This window comes from Callionymus lyra, chromosome 3, assembly GCF_982586985.1.
Source record: "Callionymus lyra chromosome 3, fCalLyr1.hap1.1, whole genome shotgun sequence".
Lineage (NCBI taxonomy): Eukaryota > Metazoa > Chordata > Actinopteri > Syngnathiformes > Callionymidae > Callionymus > Callionymus lyra.
Genome location: NC_141820.1, coordinates 12727825 through 12750466, shown reverse-complemented (window position 1 = coordinate 12750466; position 22642 = coordinate 12727825). Strand labels below are relative to the sequence as shown.

Here is a 22642-nt window from a genome sequence, read left to right as displayed (position 1 = left end):
TCATCATTGCCGTTTTAATTGTTCATTTCCCGCAGCACAACGTCCTTGGACAGACGTTATTAGACGATTTCAAAAGCGCTCTCCTCCTATGCAGGAGTATCTTCCATTTTGAAAATATCACTCGGCACATGCCAGTGTCGACAGGTGGTGCCAAGTGGATGAATAGAGAAATTTGCTCTTTGTTGCTCCTTATGCTCATCTTCCTTCTCTGTTTCTATTTTTCTCTCTCTCCCCAGGCTGCTGTTTTGTCACGTTTTATACAAGGAAAGCTGCCCTTGAAGCCCAGAACGCACTGCATAACATAAAGACCTTAACAGGGGTGAGTGCGAATCCTCCGAACTCTGCCGCAGACTTTCTTTTTCTAATCATACATGAACAGCCCAGCACCCTGAGGCGGGCGTCCACCAAACCTGAGCTCGTGCACATGGGACCAAACAGTGTCGAAGCGTAGCATTTGTTGGAATTAGTAAAGTTGAAGATTTGGGAAGCATGTCAAAATCAAGTCCGGCCCACAAGGTCATTCAAATGTGTCCTGCTGGATGGTTGTATGAAAATTAAAGTTCATTAATGTTCATTTTGATATGTTGACCTTAAAGATGTTTTTTAGATAAGATAAGGTTCAGATATGATGGAGGATAAGATTCAAACTGAAATGCGTTTGGTGAACTAGAACAAACTAAGGTAATTTAAGGTCAGCTAATGTGAAAACTCAACTCTCCTGACTCACTCTCATGTTTTAAATGTTGAAGTCTTCCTCTCCAAGATGCAGTAAGTCCCTCATCATGACCATGTTTTGAAATAATAACTTTATAAAGTTATCCCTCTGTCGTAATCTGGGCGAACAAGAGGTTACGAGAGCGGAGTCCATCATGACGACATATTGGCTTCACTCCTCTTCCAGCCAGCTGTAATCATGGCCCGCTTTGTTTATACAACGAGCGCCTTGGAGGTGGAGACTTTCAGGATTGATGACACTGCATGAAAAAGCCTGATGTTTGGCCAATCAAAGCAAAGGTGGTGCGGTTATTGCAAACAAGAATTAATCACCAGAAAAGGGCTTACGCACATTTTCTAATGTGAATATTTCAATGAAAATAGAGTTTGTTACAAACAGACAATGATGATACAATAGAGTCCAAGATCTATTTAAGACACACTTAAATCAACACATAATGTTCTCTTTAAGGTAAATCAAGCCTCAAAGAATCAAAAAACTATTTCAAAACCAGACTTCCCGTTCTCATATCTATGTCACAAAGACAATGAACCAGTCACCTACCAACAGTATAGGGTTCTAAAGCATGTGAAGAACATACCAAAACCACTTAGAAAGGGCACAGGATGCCTCAAGCTGGAAGTGAACTAGCAACCTTCTGGTTGTAAATGAGATTGCGCTAAAAATAGCATGTAACGTTTGAAGATTCAAATTTTTTTGTCAAAATGTTTGTCGTCAAATCAAATCACAGCAATAAGTTTCAACCTGAGGATTCATGAGTCTCAGATCCAGTCATTGAACTGGATTTACGACCAGAACCTTCTCCAAGAAAACCAGCAGAAGGATATTTGTTCATGGTAAAATAAATACAATTTGGCTTTGTATACGGTTTACGACTGTTTACAGTGTTGACTTGCGGGTTGCAAATTGGAAGGCCATGTTTACAAATGGGAATGAAATGCGTATCCCACAGCAAAGTGTTTGTTTGGATCACCATGTTTATTGCCTCCTGTTGGACCATTAAAACCTGGCAACAAGGTTGAGATTCAACCCTTCGGCATCTTGCTCGGAAAAATAATTTACAGTCATTCTTCTTCTTGAATAGATGCTAAGCACGTCCATATTTCCATGTATACAAATGTGTTTTTATCCAAGAAATTCCAATCCACGAACGGCACAAATTTTCCATTATCGGATTTATATTTACAAGCAATCGGATACTTTACTGGGTAACAACAATGACCCAGATATAGAAGTTTATGAGTTTATAGGTTCAATCTAGTGTAAGCTGCGTTGGTTAAAAGTGTTTCCTAAATGTCACATGATACAGTGTACGGAGGAATAATGCGAAATATATATAATATAATGACGTGTTAAGGTGAAAAATACAGTATATGATGAAAAGATGTGTACATACAAATAGCACTTATCCAGATATGGGCCAAAGAAAGTATAAACAACTAGAAATACTACACAGTGCATACCTTTGCCAAAAAAAACTTCCATGATTTCCAACAACTTCAGAAGTTGTGTTGGCTAAAACCAAAAGCTAAAGCTAAGATACATATTGAATATGTCCCACCTACTCCACTATTACATTAGTTATTCATTTTTGTGATTAGAATTTTACTTTATTGTGATTTATTCACGATTTTTGAGCAGTGAGAAGACAAAAGTGTCAAAACATTCCTAAATCGAGGTAACAAACTTCAGATCACCGATTTCTTATTAATCTCAACTGATATAACAAAAATCTAGGTTTGAAATGATGGGTTATGATGCATCCAAAACAGAGGAAACAAATTTATAGCAGAGATAAAAATGATTTCTGTCCTGTATGGTTTGAAACATTTGGGATTCCTTGATTTTATAAAAAGGTTTGGGTTCCCAGACTTTAGACTAAACACACCTTGAATGGATTACCAGATGGTGTTCTTTATTAAATTATTAGATATTAGTGTTCCACCTTTAACCTTTAAGAATTGGAATGATCTTCCTCTCCCTCTGTGTTTGATGATCTACTGACTCCTTCAAGAAACATCTTAAGACGTTTCTATTTGTGCAGGCTTTTCCTTGATTTTCTGAGACTCCTGTGTTTTTCTCGGTATTAGCTTGACCTTTTAAGTATATATTTTAGTGAGTATTGTTTTGATTGTTTAAGGGCTTTGTGACCCTGGTCTAGAAAAGCGCTTTACAAATACAAATGACTTACTTACTTACTTTGCTTTTGAACAATTTATTTTGCCTTATAGAAATGTTAATCTGGAAAGGTACACCCCAAAAAACGAAATATTGACATGAATGTAATGGAATTTAATCAAAGTTAGTACTTGGACACAGACATAAAAATGGATCGAACAGATCAACAGCATATTTGTTTAAAAAAGAAAACAAGATATACACTTTACCTATTACCTATTAAATGAAGAAATAGACGAATCTCATGAGTAAAACAAAAAATATTTCTTGAATATTCATGATGTTTTGAATAAATTGTTAAAATAATATGTTTATATCTTATATTTTCATGAACTCATAATGTATTGCGGTGTAAAGTTTATTATGGTAAATCCCCTTTGTTATATATATATATTTTCATATTTCTTTTCTTTTATTCACTAATAATAGTAATAGTAATTAAATTGAGGGATTTGAAATATGTATTTAGAACACATTGAAAACTATCAAAAAGTTATTAATCGTTAGTTATTCTAAATTAACCTTTAATAATTAAATTATTATAAATTATTCTGTCAGGATTTCAGGGCCAAACTCCTGCTATTATAGAGTTATTTATGTTTTGTATTCCTCAGTAACTGTTCTTTAAGGATCTCTCTTCATTGTTCCGAGGTTGTGTGGATTGGGTGAACAACAATTGTGGCTATATCAGTCTTTTGTCATCTTAATCCAATGTCGTTGTTTTTTTTTCTCTTTGGAATCTTTCTCGTCTTGACACCCAGGAGAACAATCGAAGAACTGGGCTGCAGATTACTCCTGCTCTCCTAGCACTGGGTGGGTTTTTTAAAGGGGCCCCAGATCCTTTCTGATCTGGCCATGGGCTACTTCCCTGCTGCTCTCTTTGGCTCCAGCAGCAAACTGGAACCTCATCAGTTGAGTGCCTTCGCCCGCTTTCTTCTGTCAGTTGGATCAGCGGATAACCCTCCTGGGCACGACCGGCTAGATACCACCGATCCCCCCCCCCCCCAACCCCCCAAGAGCCGGATGCAGAATTTGTCTCTGAGCTTCCAATTCGAAAGTCGAGCTTGTTGTTTTTTGCACAGAGTCACTGTGTTAATTGCTCGTGGAATAAGTATGTTAAAATGGGACCGCTTTCCTGCGCCATGAGACTTACTCGCTTATCCTGTTGTGGAGGTGTGAAATGGCCCGGGGGACGCTGGTGGTGTTGTGGGGGGATTACAGAAACATGAAATTGCCTTCTTCTACACTTTTCATTCTGGTCAACCTGCTTCTTTGTGCATCTCATTGTCATTTCTTGGCAGTTTTGAATGTTTTTTGGGGAGCAGACCGTCTCAAAAATGCTTAGTTGAAGTCGATATATTTCAAAATTTGCAAAGATAAACAGCGTGAAATGAAGGGATTTGTATTAGCAAGAACCTGGCGATACAATACGTATAATGATTCATGGCCAATGATACAATATGTTGTGATACTGTAGTAACAAGGATATATTTGTAGTATTGTCGAGTACTTGACTCTGATGTTGCAGACTTTAGTGACCACTTGACTCTTGACAAAGTCGCTTAAATTTGTTTTGAAACCAAAATATGTTCAAACATCAGTTTTAAAAGCTGCAGGAGTTGACTGTATCCCAGGGCCGGGTCTAGACAGGCATGTATGAGGGGGCAGCCACAAATCTTGAGGGGGCATTGTGCTGTTACTTACTTACTTACATGTAAGTTTGAGGGGGCACAACATTTATTTGAGGGGGCCAGGCCCCCTCTTGCCCCTGCCTAGACCTGGCCCTGCTGTATCCTCTCGTCCTCAGTCATTCCCCGGATTTCAGTATTCCTTTAGCGGCGGAGAACGTTATAACTGCTGCCATCTAGTGGTTGCCAATTTTAATTGCAACACAAAAAAGAACAAATGACGAAAATATTGTCTAACTAGTTATAACTGAAAAAACAACAATAATAAATAATGTCCTGTTGAATATTGAGTCAGTATCGTTAAACAAATATTGCGATATATCGGGAAACAGTTAATGTATATTTTCTTTAAGAAATGTAGTCATTTTCAAAGAAAATGTGTTGCTAATATGGTGGTTCATGGTTTTTAAGTTTCTCTTCTTTGGCCATTTTAGCTCATTTCAACTGACAGATCTGTATGACATCACTGGCCTCAGCCTCCATCTGGTCCCTTTTCTGCCAAACAGTTTCCTTCCATCTGCGCTAGAGACGTCCAAATCAAACGAGTCATTCTGAGGAAATCATGGAAAATCGCTCAGATGAGCTTGTGTTCAAATAATCATTGTTGGCGTTATAGTTATCGTACATTCTAAATAGGGATTAATGACCTCTTTTGAAGGATTGAAATGAGACTAATGAGGAACTGACATGTAGATCATGATGAGTGATGTGTCTCACATTAGTTAAACCTGGCCAGAAAACAGGTCATCCTTGATAGATCCTTGATTTTATTTTCCCCGAAAACTCCTAAAATCCATCCAGTGTGTGGTACAACCATTTAGAGTGGGATCATTATTATTGTTACTTTAATGTCCGCATGTATTTCTTTGTGCTTTCTTTGTTTAATTTATTTTGAATGGTTTAAAGTTTAGTACATTTTCTTGTGGTTTTATCTGTCAATCAAACATTTTGACAGACTTTAGGTGTTTTTTCAAGTAATTATCCATCTTTATTATACTATCAAAGCAATATAAATGATTTCATGTGATGGGATTTCATGTTTCCTTTCATAACAAGTTAGAAATCAAATGGGATTATCACTTCACGGGCTGCAAATGGAAGTAGGTGGTTCTACATCAAAAATCGATTTTAACTACTTGTTTTTTTGGTGTTACTATGACATCTATAAAATCACTCATAGATGTCAAACCTCTGCTAAACCCCTGATTTAACTTTTTTTTGATGTATAAGAAAACAGCTTACAATTAATAAATAACTACCTAAGTTTAATGAAATACTTTCTAAACTTTTTAAGTACATTTTCGCCCTATTCAAAAATATTCTTAAGAAAACTAGATAAATAGACATAAGAACCAAAAAAGACAATTGTAGAATTTAAAGACCACATGACCCTTAATAAAGTCGTATCTGCTTCCATTTGTTTTGGAACCAAAAGTATGTCAAAACGCTTTAAAAGCTGCTGGAGTCGAATGTATCCTCTCGTCCTCAGTCATAGCCTGAAATGAAGGGATTTGTATTTGCAAGAATCTGGCGATACAAAACGTAAAACGATACATGGCTAATGGTACAATATGTTGTGATACTGTAGTAACAAGGATATATTTGTAGTATTGTCGAGTACTTGACTCTGGTGTTGCAGAATTTACAGACCACATGACTCTTGACAAAGTCGTAACTGATTTGACTTGTTTTGAAAACAAAATATTTGCAAACATCAGCTTTAAAAGCTGCGGGAGTCAACTGTATCCTCTAGTCCTCAGTCAAACCCTGGATTTCAGTCTTCCTCTAGCTGCGGAGCACGTGATGACTGATGCCATCTAGCGGTTGCAAATTGTATTGCAAAACAAAATAGCCTGAATCTCGTGGGAATTTACTGTTAATTTGTCAAAGGAGTAGACATTGACTGTTGCCATCTAGTGGCTGAAGGTTTAATTTGACAAAAAAATTGAGAACATTTATCGATTGATAAACCATAATATAGCTCTGAAATAAGCGAAACTTTAAAAAAACATTAATATAACAATGTCCTGTATGCCTAACCATCCGAGTCAAGTTGATGCACTGACTGACAACATTGTGTGTAATCTAATTTCAGTATTGACACAGGGATCTAATAAGAAGCCCCTGGAGGGAAGACTAATAAATAGAGGACAAACTCAAAATATGAAATCGATTGTGGCTTACAGACAGATCAGTGTGTGCTCGCTGCTATTTGTGCTCGGAGAATGTTCCGGCGCGAGGAGGGGAAATTACCGGCTAAAAATACAGATGAAAATGCACGGGCGAGGACGATGAATTAATTACGGAACGATGTGAGCGGAGACAAAAGCAAGCGCTGGCGAGAGAGGGGAGGAGATATCGAGAGCGGTGAGTCAAGGTGACGGGCAGATGGACAGAAAAAAAAAAGGTGGAGTACAACACTCAAGCACGCTTGAGGGCAAAGCAATAAACGGGTCACAGTTAAAAACCAATACCTGCTTATTAACTTCCTCACTCTCCTGGCTTGTAAAAAGCTGGCGGAACAATGTTTGCATTGGCTCACGTCCTCGCGCTCCGTCTCCGCGGCTCCGGTACCGAAGGACCTAACAGCGATAGATGGAATCGGGAAGTGGAAAGCTGGGCCGGGGCCAAAATTTGTCGAAAAAAAAAAACCATATTGGCAGCCATGTTGAGCGAGAAAAGAGTGGAACAGCTGCGATTGTTTAGTCTGGTATATGGCGAGTGGCCCCGCTCTTCATGACACTTGAGAGGAAACACTGCGGGGAAAAAAAACCAAAAAAACAAAACGTATCGAGGATGAGGTTCTTGCAGGTGACACACCAGAGGAAACAGACGACACAACAAAACTCGGCTTTTTTTTTTGTTTTCTCCGGCAGCATCTCCGTCTTTCCAGCTCACTCGGCTGAACATTTGTCAGTGATCTGACGGCGCATGTTTACCAACTGCATGCATATCTGATGCTGTGCATAGAGGAAGTGAATATTTATGTCTCTCAACTCTTCTCTTAGGGCCATGAAAAAAAAAGAAAAAAAATGGATGATATGAATGAATGGATGGATGATAAAATCTTGGATTCTCACAGTTGATTGACTTCTGGTTCTAAGTGGTGACTGCTGTCGACTCACGGCTAGAAGACGAGAGGAAACTTGGGAGTTTTTGAGGACTTTAGGTCATGGTAGTGCAACTCAATCACACTGAGAGCCAAAAGTTACTTGCATCACGGAATATTGCGTCAATATTAGTGCCTTTCATTGTTCCCATCAATTTAAGCAAGCTTTTATAGAAGCAGAACATATTGAATTTTTGAAAAATTGTGAATAAATTAAGTTATTTTTTGTAGTAAGAATAAATTGCCTCGACAGAATAAAATGGAGAATTTGAAAAGGTCTCTTTTTTCCTTAGAATCCTTTTTGAATCCTTTTATTTTAAATTTATTTTGTAAAAATTGTACTGGCCTTCGCAAGCTGGTCATCAGGATATATATTAAACATACTTGATTAATATTGGGATTAACTTTTTGGGAATAAAACGAATAAAGAATGTAATATTATGTGCAAACTTAAAAAATAAATGATAAATACAATGGAAAAAATAAACTTTTTCTCTTTCAGTTGATTTTATATTATTTTATTTTATTTTATTCTGTTGATTTAAAGTTTCTAATTAAAAAAGAAACATTGTTTAGTTCAAATATTTTAACAATTTAAATCCATCAAATGTGTACTTTTTCCATAAAATATTTTGTATGATATTTAATGTTATGTATTTCATAAAAATATATATAAATAAATGCACTACGAACAATATGAAGCTAATACCAATTAAATTGACGAATGAAAGAAAGAAAAGAATATAAAAAAGGTTTTAAAAAGAAGTTGCATGTAGAGTTTAACTGGTAATAGGATTCTTAAATAGCCATGGGGAACATTTCTAATTGGTCAGTTTTCAGATATTATTTTAACCGACCGCACTTTATCCTTGACTCGTCTAAAGTCTTTCACCCTGCAAGTGGAATAAGGAAAGTAAAAAAAAAACACACACATCTCTTGAATTTCCTTAAAATGTTCAATAGGTTTTCAACGCAATGGACAAGCTGCGTGTTTACGACGACTCGCATCTATTTCCTGTGTGGTGCAGTGAAGGAGGCGCTCGTGTTCCTGGAGCCGCCTGCAGCGCCGAGTGTTCATGTCTGCGGCTCTAATGGCACTAGTTTGTTACCAGCTGTGACTTCATGTGGCTGCTGTTGTTTTCACCTTGTGAGTCGGCATGTGTGTTATCTTGGCAAAATGTGCTTCTTCAGACTCCTGTCATGGGAGTTCTGGAGCGTTCTGTGTGTGTGTGTGTGTGTGTGTGTGTGTGTGTGTGTGTGTGTGTGTGTGTGTGTGTGTGTGTGTGTGTGTGTGTGTGTGTGTGTGTGTGTGTGTGTGTGTGTGTGTGTGTGTGTGTGTGTGTGTGTGTGTGTGTGTGTGTGTGTGTGTGTGCGCGCGTGTGTGTGTGCGCCCGGAGGACCGGGTGTTACATCAGTAGAAACATTTTGGCCGGAGTGAGGTTAGACTAGAGTCAGGAATTGAAAACTTTTTTACGTAAAGAAGCAGCAACACTTTTGAACCGAGATATATATGAAGAAAACCAGGAAAGCACTGAGACAGTACGTACCTCTGCCAAGGAGCAGATTTCCAGTCAAATCATGACACAACAACACAAATTAAAAAAGTTAAATAACTATTGCGTTGCTCAGAACATAAACAATTTGATGGAGCATTCCAGATTACAACTAAAAAATAGAAACACACACAAAACAGCAACATAAACGCACACACAGATCCCTCCACAAAGAAACACAAACACAATCCCAACGAAAAAAAACAGCCACACATCATCATAACATGGGAACAAAAGACCACAAAAAACATCCCAACACATAAAGAGTAACACACAAGGATTTTTTTGTGTTCATTTTAACATAAACACAAACACACTTCCCCAACATGGAAATGGTAACATACACACAAACCACCCCAACAGGGGATAGAAACACACAATACTACGTAAAAACAGGTGAAACATAATACACACATCAAAACAAAGATATACAAATGCAAACAATCCACTTCATCACATAATGTAAACACATGCAAACTACCCAAACACAAAAATACAAACACACAACACCTCCACAAGAAAAAACAGAATTACACAGATCAACACACTACCTCCACACAGAAACAGAAACACACACAATCTCAACAAAGAAACACAAACACAGATATAGAAACACAAACAAACCACCTCAACATATAATATAAACACAAACACACAACACCTCCACAAGAAAAACAGAGTTACGCAGACCATCGCAGAAATAGAAATACACACAAACCACCTCAACCCAGAAACACACACTGCACCCAGCCAAGAAGAATACACACACCACCTCAATACAAAAGACACACACACACTACCTCCATGCAGAAACGGAAACACACACAGCACCCCAACCAAGAATAATAAACACACACAAACCAACTTAACACTGAAGTAGAAACACAGACACACACAAACATACAGACATACACATCATGCCCAACAAAAAATAAAAAGTGTACAAACGCATCCTCACTATAGAAAGTGCACACACACACAAAGTCACACATCATCCTGGTACACAATAATCAGCTTTTTAACAACAGTTGCTAGATTGTCGTCAGTTTTGTGCAGTCAAACTCATGTAATCTTTTTAGCGGCAGCAGTGAGAAGCCATACAAGTTACTGGAGTAACCTTCAAATTCCTGGACCCAGATGAAACCACTAAGATATAATATTTAGGAGGATTTCTAACCGAATCCCTTTGAATAATTATAAAACTACCATCATTTTCATTTCATTTTGACTCGGCGAATCAAATTGACTTGTGTAAATAAGACGTAATTATGATTGACGGCCCGTCCCGAGCCAAAATAGCCTCACGTTCAGACGTCTCTCTCCGGCCCCTCGACCGTAACACGTTTATCAACAAAAAAGCATGTGTCGGACCCCCGCGGCGGGTTTGAAGCTGCGAGACGTGACCCCCGCTGAACGGACTGATCCACGCCCGCCGCCAGACTCCGGGAACACACCTCAGAAGTAGTTTATTACATTACTTTTTCTTTTTTTTTCTCACTGCCCTAAATAATTTAATATGTTTTCTCCCGTCACACACACACACACACACACACACACACACAAGACAAGTTAAAGGCTGTCAGCTTCGCTGTCAGACAAGGTTGTTTGAGATTTTCCACTAAATTGAACTCTTTCATTAGTGGCTGACAGATGTCTAAAGGCCCGTTGTCTCCATCCCTTTCTCCCGCCCGACGGTGCCCGACCGCCCCGCAGACCCTTTTTGTCGTTTGAAGGAAGCGGGGAGTGCGAGGGGAAAATGATGAAGGAATGGTTGAGAGCTAATCGAGGATGCGTCCTCTAGTGTGCCCTCCAGCTCACACACACACACTCCCTTCATCTCCATGTTTACTCCTCGTTCTATGTCCTACACAGTTTCTAGGGCTCAGACTTGCAATTATTGCGAGAGTCGCTTTTGATACGGACTTCCTTTTGAAATGCTCATGAAAGATAGAAGTTAGCTTTACATGTGGTGTGTGATTAATGAGAGCTCTAGATCTGACGTATGGATGAATTGGAATAAGTACATGGATGACTTTGGAATGACATTACGTCCATCCATCATTTGTCTCTTTGGTGTTGAGCAGAACTAGCATACCGGCGCCCAAACTCAAGATTAAAATACATATAGTACGCTTGGGAAAATCAAAAATGTGGTTCCCAGAAGTACTGTTAAACCTTGGCCAATCCCCAACCATCTTATAGATCTTTAAATTCTACAAGGAATCTGTAAACTTAGAAGAAGATGTATTACTATAAAGGACATCAGAGGTAAAATGAAGGTGTTTTCTGTGTACAAAGGATGAGTTCCCATTAAACACTAGACTACAAACTTGAAAGTTATGCTTCGCAAAAGGATTCTAGAGTTACTACAGTTCGTTTTCGTCGTCTTCTCAACTTCAGGAGGGAAGACGAGACTTTCCGCTCGACATAGTCCTGGGCTTTCTGGAAAACCCTGAAAGGACATAGTCCATCCGTCATGTCATGGGTTGCCCCCATGGTCTTCTACTGGAAAGGTATGCCATGAACTTTCAGGCGTCCAGAAGAAATCGTAAACAGACGCCCAAGTCCCTGAAAGTCCTCTCGATCTGGAGGACCACTAACTCTATCGGAGAGTCCAGCCACACTGACTACCCACTGGTCTTGAGCATAGGTGAGGGTGGGGACATAGATCTACCAGTATGCCAAGAGCTTTGCCTTTTGGCTAAACTCTCTTTCACCACCAGCGATAGGTACAGTGACACAAAACTAGTAAACCTTCCCCAGCACTCTTTACTTAAACTATTATAAAAGGGTCTGATATCAGACTCTATAAAAAAGTTAAAAAGGGTCAGTTTTCCCACTGACTTGGAGATGGCTGTTTATGCGATTGTGACAAACCTGTAGACTAGGCACCAAAACGTAATAGTGAAGTTCAATCAATACATAGGTGCTCATTGAGATGCTTCTGTTGGTGAGTCTTAGTCTGTCCTAGCTAACAAGGTTAGATGGCATGTTTTTAACTAACTTTCCTTTTCCGTCATACGATTACCTGAGAGTTTCCAGGTAATTTCTGTTTTCATGGAGAGAAATCCGGAGGTCCCAGAGGTAACTCCAGAACAAAAATACACAACCCACCTCAACACAGACATAGAAACACACAAAAACCACCTCAGCACAGAAGTAAAAAACACACAAACCAGCAGAACACATAAACAATATCATACCCAAACACCTCAACAAAGAAACAGAATTACGCACACAAACCAACACAGACATAGAAACACACACAAACTATCTCAACCTACAAATAGAAACACACAAACCACCTCAACACAAAAAGAGAAATACACACAAACACCTCAAAACGGAAATAGAAAAATACACAAAACATCTCAACACACACACCACCCCGAAACAGTAATACAGTAAACAGCTCCACAAAGAAACATCATTACACATACAAACCAACACAGACATAGAAACACACACAAGCACCTCAACAAAGACATATAATTTTACACAAACCACCTCAACACAGACATAGAAACACACACAAACTGCCTTAACAAATACATAGTAACACGCACACACCAACACAGACATAGAAACACACACAAACCACCTCAACACAGAAATAGAAACACAAACAAACAACAACAACAAATACATAGAAACACACACAAACCACCTCAACATAGACATAGAAACACACACGAATCACCTCAACAAATACATAGAAACACGCACAAACCAACACAGACACAGAAACACACATAGAAACCTTATACAAAAGTTGGTATTCTATAGAATACTCAACATTATTTCAATTTTCATTCCACTAGTGGAACTGAGCCCATAATCAAAAGCATAGTTTTTAACGACACACTTTAATTCAAAATTACTTAGTAGTTTAACTTCCTAAAGCAGAGGAAACGTCCACGGAAACGAGGACGTCTGGTTGCCCGAACCTAAATCCATCCTCGATTTTATTTTTCCTTTGAGACGACTGAATTAATCACAAATATCCTTCCCTACTCTCTTATCTCAGCGGAATAATTATTAGTGGGTCTCAAGGCTTTTACTTTTCTATCCGTGTGTCTCGTGTCATTAAGAGTGTGCTGGCTTTTTTTTTTTTTAATCATTCATAATCCTCGCCTGAAAAAAAAGAAGTTATTCCTTTCCTTCCATCTTCTCAGTTTCATGATGGAATTCACATTTTGCTCGATGGCCGTCTTGATATCTCATGCGTCACCTTGTTAATATCAGGACTGATCTTGGGAATATGAAAGAAAAGCTTCAATTAATGACAAACAGCAAACAAACACTAAAGAAAACAGTCCAAAAAATGGAGAAAAATGCTACGTAATACGGTGAAACATTAGGGACATTTTATGCAACACGTTTTTTCTCCACTTTGGGTTTATTATCAAGAACACGCAATTGTGTAATATCTTTTTACAGCCATTTAACAACCTGAGAATAGAAACATACACAAAAACAGTCCAACACAGCAACAGAAAATCTCCTCCTCAAAGAAGCAGAAACACACAGACAATCCCAACAAAGAAACAGACACACCATCATAACATGGGACTACAAGAGCACAAAAAAACATCCCAACACAAAAAGAGTAACACACAAGGCCCTTTTAACAAAAACACACACACCACCCCAACACGGAAACAGTTACATATGCACAACCTCCACACAAACACACAATAAAAACCAACAGGAGATAGAAAAAGTACACAATACTTCTACAATGGCAACAAAATACACACACCAAACACAGATATAGAAACGCAAACAAACCACCTCAGCACATAATGTAAACACACGCAAACTACCCCAACACAACATTACAAACCCACAACACCTTCACAAAAAAATAAAATCTGAATTACCCAGATCAACACAGAAATAGAAACACACTCAGCACCCCAACCAAGAACAATACACACACCACCTCAACACAAAATACACGCACACTACCTCCACACAGAAACAGAAACACACACAATCTCAACAAAGAAACACACACACCATCATAACATAGGATACAAACACACAAACAAAATCCCAACTTAAAAAGAGTATAACGCACAACCTCTTGACAAAAACACAAACACACACACCACCCCAAAGTAATAACGTGTTTTTATATAGATTTATTCATCAGCTTTAGAAGCTGCTGGAGTCAACTGTATCCTCTCGTCCTCAGTAATCGCCAGGATCAACGCCCTAGTTTCTATAGTTGCGGCGGATAAAATGACTGCTGTCATCCATAATGAACAAACTGGATGAATAAGTAAGGATAAGAAATAATAATAAAAAATAATGAAACTTTATGTTTGATGATTCAAATAAAAGCGACATTTATTATCAACCTGCACAGATAGAGAAATTGAATAAAATATTATAATTAATGCCTAAGTGGTGTTTCATTAAGAAAATGAAAACATATTTTCTCTGAAATGACATAAGCATGTGAACAACACTTCTGTTTCAGAGTCAGCATTTCATATTAATACACAAACACAAACTCACACATTGGCACAAAGTATCTAAAATTGAGGAGACACACATACAGAACAACATCGTCGGCATACAATCAAACATACTTAGATGAATACACCAATCCAGAGGTTTTGCTGATTCTGCGTTATGGTGAGTTTGTTTTATGCACTTAATTGTGTTTTTTTGCATGTTGCACAATTGTATCTTTACTTGTGACCGTGAATATAACCCTGACGTTTGCAAAAAAAAGGTCGTGGACCCCTTCTTTTAAGGATATGATTATCGAAAGACGCCCGCTTTTTTGTAACCCCGCTTATAAACCCACATTTGTTCGTAATCAATGTTGTGCCGAGTGTAGACTCATTGTTGCGACCCGAACCCCTCTCTCCTCCTGCCGAATCTCTTCATCTTTCTCTCTTTCTTTCTCTTTCTCACTCTCTCCTAGAGGATGAAAAAGCCCTTTGATTCACGGTTTCTCTCAAGGATATTTTATTCACATGGAGGTGATGATGAGGAGGGGAGGATAAGAAGGGAGTCGGGAGGAGAGCGAGGCGAGGTGGGGCTTCAGACGTGAGCCTCCTCGTCCTCCATGTGGGCGGATCAGAGCGTTTGTTGAGCGCCTGAGCTTGATAAGAAACACGGGGCTCATTAAAAACTACCGTCGAGCGGGGACCCCACACACACACACACACACACACACACACACACACACACATACACACACACACACACACACACACATAGGTCTCCACCTCCCTTACCTTTCCACTGGTGAGATAATTAGTGACGCTCCGCTGCCGGAATACAAGTTTGTGTGTCTTCCCCCCCGCACATGAAAGCCGCTCATCAAAGCCAGTGTGATCTCGAGCAAGGTTAAGGTTTAAAAGGAGACGTTTATAATCCACGGACAGAAGCCGTTCTAATCGGTCATTTCTTATTTGGAGTTGTCCGACAGAGCCGGGGCGACGGAACGTGGCAAGCGGTAATGGGGGGCAATAACGTTCTCAATGACGTGGGAAATTGTATTCTTTCATTTCCAAAAGAGCCGCCGACGGTCTTTGAAGGCAGCACGGAGAGTGCACGCCGAGAAGTCTCTTCCCGATCTTATCGACGGAGAAACAACCTTTTTAAATCCGCTTGTTAGTTTTTTATCGGGCGATGCCGAGCAGGTAATGAACGTAATCACCTGTGTCCGAATATGATTGCTTTCCTCTTTAATTCATCGACACAAACAGATATATAACGTTTTTTACTTCAGCTCGTGAGTTCAGTTTAGTCCTTGATTTCTTTTTTTTACTGATTTCTTGCTCCGTCGCTCCAAAGATTTTTCCTTTCAACACATCCTCTAATGAGGGATCCAGTGCTGCAACTTTTTATTTGAAATGATAAATATTGGAAAAACAGTACAATCAAAGCATCTTCACAACAAAGTTCCCTTTCTCGTACAAAGGGGTGTGTATGGGCAAGAATCTATCACGATACATGGGCAAATATATTTCAACATATATGATATATTTGTAGTATTTTGTTGAGTACTTGACTCAGGTGTTGCAGAATTTACAGACCACATGACATTGACGAAGTCGTAACTGCTTTTTTGAAACTAAAATATGTCCAAACATCAGCTTTAGAAGCTACTGTAGTCGACTGTATCCTCTCGTCCTCAGTGATCGCCAGGATCCATGTCCTAGTTCTTGTAGTTTGGGAGGATGAAAGGACTGGTGCCATCTCTGGCCACAGGTTGATCACAAAACAAAGTAAACAAACATTTATTAGTTATAAACAGTTATTAACACATTATTTCTTAGTTAAAATGAAAGCTACTCATTTTTTGCAGGCTTGATTAAAATATAAACCACAACCAGATCTATGATAGTTATAACAGAGATTTGATTCATATATGTATTTATTTAAATACCATAAATGTACACATATTTGTACTACTTTAACTCTCTTGATGAGGTCTGGGTTTTTCTATGTTAATTTTATTTAGGTTTGATTAATGTATTGATGGTTATTGATCGTTCTTAAGGACGTATAAAGGCACTTAAGTTGGATTCGATTAAGAAGGAGGACTAGGTTTCCGAGGTGCATTCCTAATTGCCTTCTTAGGACTTTAGGATCAAGCCAATGATACCTGAAATGCCACAGGGTTGTTGATGTGTTTGTATGTGGATTTGTTATAAATCCCGTATTTGTATGTTTTATTTGGTTCATTGGATTGAAAACAGACGACTTATAATCTTTTTTTTTCATTTCATTATGTAATTCCTACGTCCATGAACGCATCATTGCGTATAATGATCGGTGCAGCAACAGTTTAAGGTTGTCTCATTGATTTATTACAGTGTATAAGTACAAAATGGTGAGTTTCAAAGTTGTTTTAAGGATCTTTAAGGTTTTAGGAAGGTTTTTGTCCTTCATTAAGAATTGTTTAATTATTTAGAAAAGTAAGTAATTAATTACGTAACAGTTATTTGTAAAGCAGAGGATATGAATGTCCCTGACGATTACTGAGCATGTGGTTGCTAAGAAGGCTCTTAAGAGTGGGTCAGCGCCTTCTTGCATTTCCTTCTTAGTGAAATACCTTCCTTAAGATCAAATATAGAAAACATATCCTTCATTCACAGCGTTCTCAAAAGCGCTCTTAAGAAGATTTTCGGCCGTCTTAACCAATCCAGGAGAACCGGCCATTGACGGTGAATGTATTAAAAGAAAACTGTGATATAAAGAAGGTGATTCTCTATGATTTCACTTCACTTCACTACCGACAAGTTGTGATAACAGTTATTTATCATCCCTGCTCCGGGAGCACTGACAAGTGAATCCCTGCCTCGCAGCTACAAAGAACACAAAAATCAGAAGCGTACAGATATTCTTTGGTTCGGCTCGGCGGCTCAGTGACATGTTTAGAAGTACATTACAAGTGTGTGATGGAGGTTTAAGCGAGTGATTCTTCACGGCAGCGCTCGTCTGTCGATATGTTGTTTGTTCAGGTGCGGGACGATTACTCATACCAACGCTTTATCACAACGGCGCTCAGCACGCCAATGGCGGGAAGAAGAGATGAAGAAACTCCCACCAGCTGACTAGACCAGCTGATGTATGCCGGGCCCGTGTAGCCACCCGGGAAGTACTCGCCGGTATTGCGCAACCTCCCCGCCCCGCAAAAAAAAAAACTAAAAAAAACAGCGTCCGTTTAGGATGTTCAATTTATCATGTACTAAGCTGCTCGTCATCAAACATTCATGTGTTATAGCCTGGAGGAGATTATGCAAGAGGCGGAAAAAAAGGTTAGACCTCGGACAAGTGGAGGATCGCGATTAAAGCACTTTTTTTATGTGCGGGTTCCAGGATCGTCAACGTTGATCATTTAAGGAAGGAAAAAAAAACAAAACAACTATAGCTCATTCATTGCGCACATCACGCTCATGTACACACACACACACCGCCATTCCCACAGCGGTGTCATTACAGAGGCTCATTATCGAAATCAATTCAATTAAAGGCTGTAATTGCCGTAGTGAAACCCAAACGCTATCGCAAACAGGGCTGAAGGAAAGCGAACCTCATCGATGCACAGCCGCCATCGCTCGCTCGTGTGTGTGTGTGTGTGTGTGTGTGTGTGTGTGGGCTCTTATTTAACGAAAAGAAATATGAATCGCTTCTTTCAAATTAACTTCGCTGACCCCTCTCGTCTCTGTACATTTATTGATTCTCCGGAGGTGCCAGTTAAAAGTGTGGGGGGTGAGGGTTGAGGCAAAGCTAACTACGTTAAACCGTTAGCGTCGGAGACGCGCCGCGGCATAGCTAATGCCAAATCCCTCAATCACTCTTGTAGGGCCGCGCACGCGCCGCTAACGCACACGCGGCGGGTTAATTGTTTACCGAGGTAAATGAAGTGAGGATAATGCAGGCTAACTGTGCACTAAGCACCGCTAAGACGACGGATAATGTAAAGGGGGCAATTTGATTGCCGGAAGACGATTGCTTACCAAATAAGTAGAGTCACTCTTTATTTGCATCGAGGAGCTTCGGGGGAAGGTTTGTCGGTCTTTTCAGTTTGTGGTTAAAGCACGGCATCTTGAAGTGATTGCACACCCGTTTTCTACTCACCCTCATGATTGTAGGTAAGTTAGTGAAGGTTATTTGTAAAGCTCCTTTCTAGACCAGGGGAACAAAGCGCTTTAACAGTCAAAAACAATACACAGTTAGAATATATACTTTAAAAGGCGTGGAGACGTAAGGCAAACACAGGATTCCCAGAAAATCAGTAAAAAGGACAAATAAAAATGTCTTAAGATGTTTCCTGAAGGAGACAGTAGATCATCAAACACAGAGGAAGATCGTTCCAAAGCTTAGGAGCAACAGTCTGTAAGGATTTCTCTCCTCTAGTCCAGAACTAGCGAGGAACCATCAGTAGATTCTGATCCACAGACCTCAGAGCCCGAGCTGGGGTGTAAGTCTGGATCAGATCACTGATGTAAGGAGGAGCCTGACCATGAATAGATCTGAAAGTAAGAACCAGAATTCTAAAATGGATCCTGAAAGAAACTGGCAGCCAGTGAAGAGTTTTAAGGATCGGGGAAATGTGAGTTCTTCTACTAGAGCAGCTCAGAATTCTCCCTGCAGAGTTTTGTAACAACTGAAGGTGATACAGCTCCTTCTTGTTTAGACATGAAAATAAACTGATAAAATTGTATAAATGAGAAGACACAAAAGCATGGATTACAAGCTCCAGATCGTGTTGTGACATGTTACAAAAATGCAAGTCAATTTTAAAGTAGCAACCGTTGTCTTCATCTTTGTCCAAAAAGAGACACATAACTTCACATAACATCTTATATTGAAGCCTCAGCAAGAGGAACTATTTTTCGAAAGGAAGAAGATTGTACCAAGTTTGCTTTTAGGTTTTCAGTTTTTGTCCGAAATAACTACTTGTAAACCACAGGTAAAATGCTATAAAAGACTGCAATCATATTCTTACACCTAGTAAAGATTCAGAGAGGGTTTCTTGAACTGTGTTCTCTGCGTGTAAAACTGGATACACTGCTACTCCTTTTGTAAAAACAAAATAAAATAAGACGGCTGCAACATTGTTGCAGCTGTGTCTTACTCTTATCCTCAAACTAGCATGAAAATCTGTACAAATGACCATGAATTCATGCAAACTCCGTTCCAGTTATTATCTCATGTTTGTCCTATTTTGTTGTCCAGCCTGGAGCCTATCCAAGTTCCACAAACAAGATTTATCTTCAGTCCATCATAGGGCATGTTTTCCCATTTCAAGTCTGAGTCATTATTTATGTTTGTTTGCAAAAAATCTTCAATATTTCAATTAAATTATGAAGAAAGATGGGACAAAAAAACAATTGGATTAGAAGTCATATCTCTCTGCACCTACACAAGTATAAAATGATACTGTTGTGGTATTGTTGCTCATTTTAAATTGTTTTAGTGTTGCTAGGTACGATTGGTTGAGCCTAGACTACTAAGGAACAGGTAAAGAAAAAAAACATAAATTTAGAGGCCAATTTTTCTAGATTCCAAAATAGTCATTATGAAAATAGGCTAAAAGAAGAAAAGGTGGTAGGCCATAACAAAAGAGCAATAGTGGCGGTCAACACACATCCACCAAAACAACTGATAATTAGTGAAATTATGAATCAATAAAATGGGAGCCATAAAGAAAAATTGAAAAGTAAAAAGCAGAATGTGAACCAATATGGCAGATGTTTTTAATGAGTTTTAAGCCACATGTGTAACTGTCCTAGATAATAACAGGCAGGAGGTATTTTTTATAAAATATAATCAAGTAGTGCCCTTGGTTTGATTCCCAGTGTTTTTTTTATCAACCGGTAGAACGCTTGAATGAAGAATTAAAAAAAAAAAAAAATTATATTAAATTATCTTAAGGATTCAAGGTCCAGTTCAGTAATATAAAAGCAGTCAATATCCCCATTCATATTCAAGCTACCGAGATCTGCATCATACTAGTAAAAAATTACTGCACATTCATTAATAATAATAGTAATAAAAATCATCTTGCAGTAAGAATACTTAATTGAATCAAGCTTTACAACTCGACCTTTTGTTGGCTTTTTGATTCAGCGAGTAACGGTGATGTGTTGATGAAGCTTCATGAAACAGCTGATGAGGTATCATGATACAGTGTCTTCAATTTGAAAGACCACTAGATGTCACTCTCTGTTTGAAAACAAAGTCAGGTTTTATCGAATTAGTTGATCAGAAATATTATTAATCAGAGAGTTTTTTCCAAAATGAAGACACTGTATCATGATACACCATCAGCTGTTTCACCCACCCATCACTAGTGAGCACCGTAGTTATGTATACAACTTGCCTAGTTACTTTTTAAACATGTTGTCCTGATCCAATCCAGACATAACCTATTGAAATCTTCTGTTTTGATAACCTGATTTTATTTACCTTATATACAATGATTTCTGGTCTCTATGGCGATAAATATATATGCAACTGATCCCTGCTGCCGCCACACACACACACACACACATTTATTAAAAATGATCAGTCACAGGGAAACGTATAAAAAAAAAATCAACTTCCACATCAATTAACACAGACATTCCACATCATCCGTCCTGTTGACTCCGTCTTTTCTTACGAGCGCCGGCGTGACCTTTGTAGCATCTTTTCATTGCGAGCGCCGAACACTTCCCACACTGATTTCGCGCGAAGCTTTGATTACTCCCAATGTCACTCGGCGCGATTAAATTCAGCATGAAGCAAACGCCGCGGATTTAAATAATTTTATTCCGGGGCATGACATGGGTGGCCAAGTGCTGTCGGTGTAATCAGATGGTTACCAGTTTGATCCTCGAGAGACAGTGTCCTTGAGATGACACCGAACCCCCTAATTGCTTTTGATTAGCAGGGGGGCCGCGATAGTGGGCTCTCCATGAAGGCGGATTTATAAAACACTCTACAGGATGTTTCCTAAAGGGTCGGGGAGTATGTGAGGAGCAGGGACGACTGAGAAATACTTGAGATGATGTCTGTTACGTATGTTGTTGGGTTGATGAAGCTTCATGAAACAGTTATTTTTAAGAGATCAGAAGTTGGTGACTAATGTTTAAACATGACTTGACAATAAAACTATAGATTATAGAGCAGAGAGTGCCATCTAGTGGACTCTGAGAATAAATATGCTAATGATGAGTAATGATGTGTTGATGAAGCTTCATGAAGCAGTTGATGGGGTATCATGATACAGTCTTTATTTTGAAAGACCACTAAATGACACTCTCTTTAACATATTTGGCTCTTATCTTCTAATGCAATACCTGGTATAATTTTTAAACGTACAGTGCCATCTAGTGGTCTTTTAAAATTACACAACTGTATCATGATACCTCATCAGCTGTTTCATGAAGCCTCACAACTACTAATGACCATTGTTTCTATAATATTATCGTATATTAATTTAACATATTATTTTTTAGAGTATATTCCTTTTAACCTGGCATTTAATTTTTTACATATTACAATGTTTAAAAATAACCTTTTAGTAAAAATGTGTTGAAAATAAAGTGATTATATGATCAAATATTATAATACACAACAGTACTTTAAATTTACAAGACTAATATTTATTTTAAACCTTGTGATTTAATCAATCAATAATCATTTAATAGGTGAACTATATATATTGAAACCAAAAAGTAAATGTGAAAAAATATATAATTACATATAATTAAGCATGCAATACAACAATATTTGTTTAACATGAAGGATTAAGCCAAATGTTAAAGGTCAAACTTACACACTGAAAATTGAAATAATAATATAATATTTAATTAAAATATAATTGAAAATATGTATAAATATTACAATTGAATAA

General features: G+C 38.5%; 1 protein-coding gene across 6 annotated transcripts in view; it reads left to right on the top strand.

The window, feature by feature from the left end:
* celf2 (cugbp, Elav-like family member 2) overlaps positions 1-22642 on the top strand; it is a 283629-nt gene that overhangs the window by 182318 nt on the left and 78669 nt on the right. For all 6 annotated transcript variants that reach the window (XM_087786512.1, XM_087786517.1, XM_087786515.1 and 3 more), the window contains one exon: positions 237-319. In XM_087786512.1, the coding sequence (XP_087642638.1) occupies positions 237-319 (83 nt within the window). The remainder of the gene's footprint in view (positions 1-236; positions 320-22642) is intronic.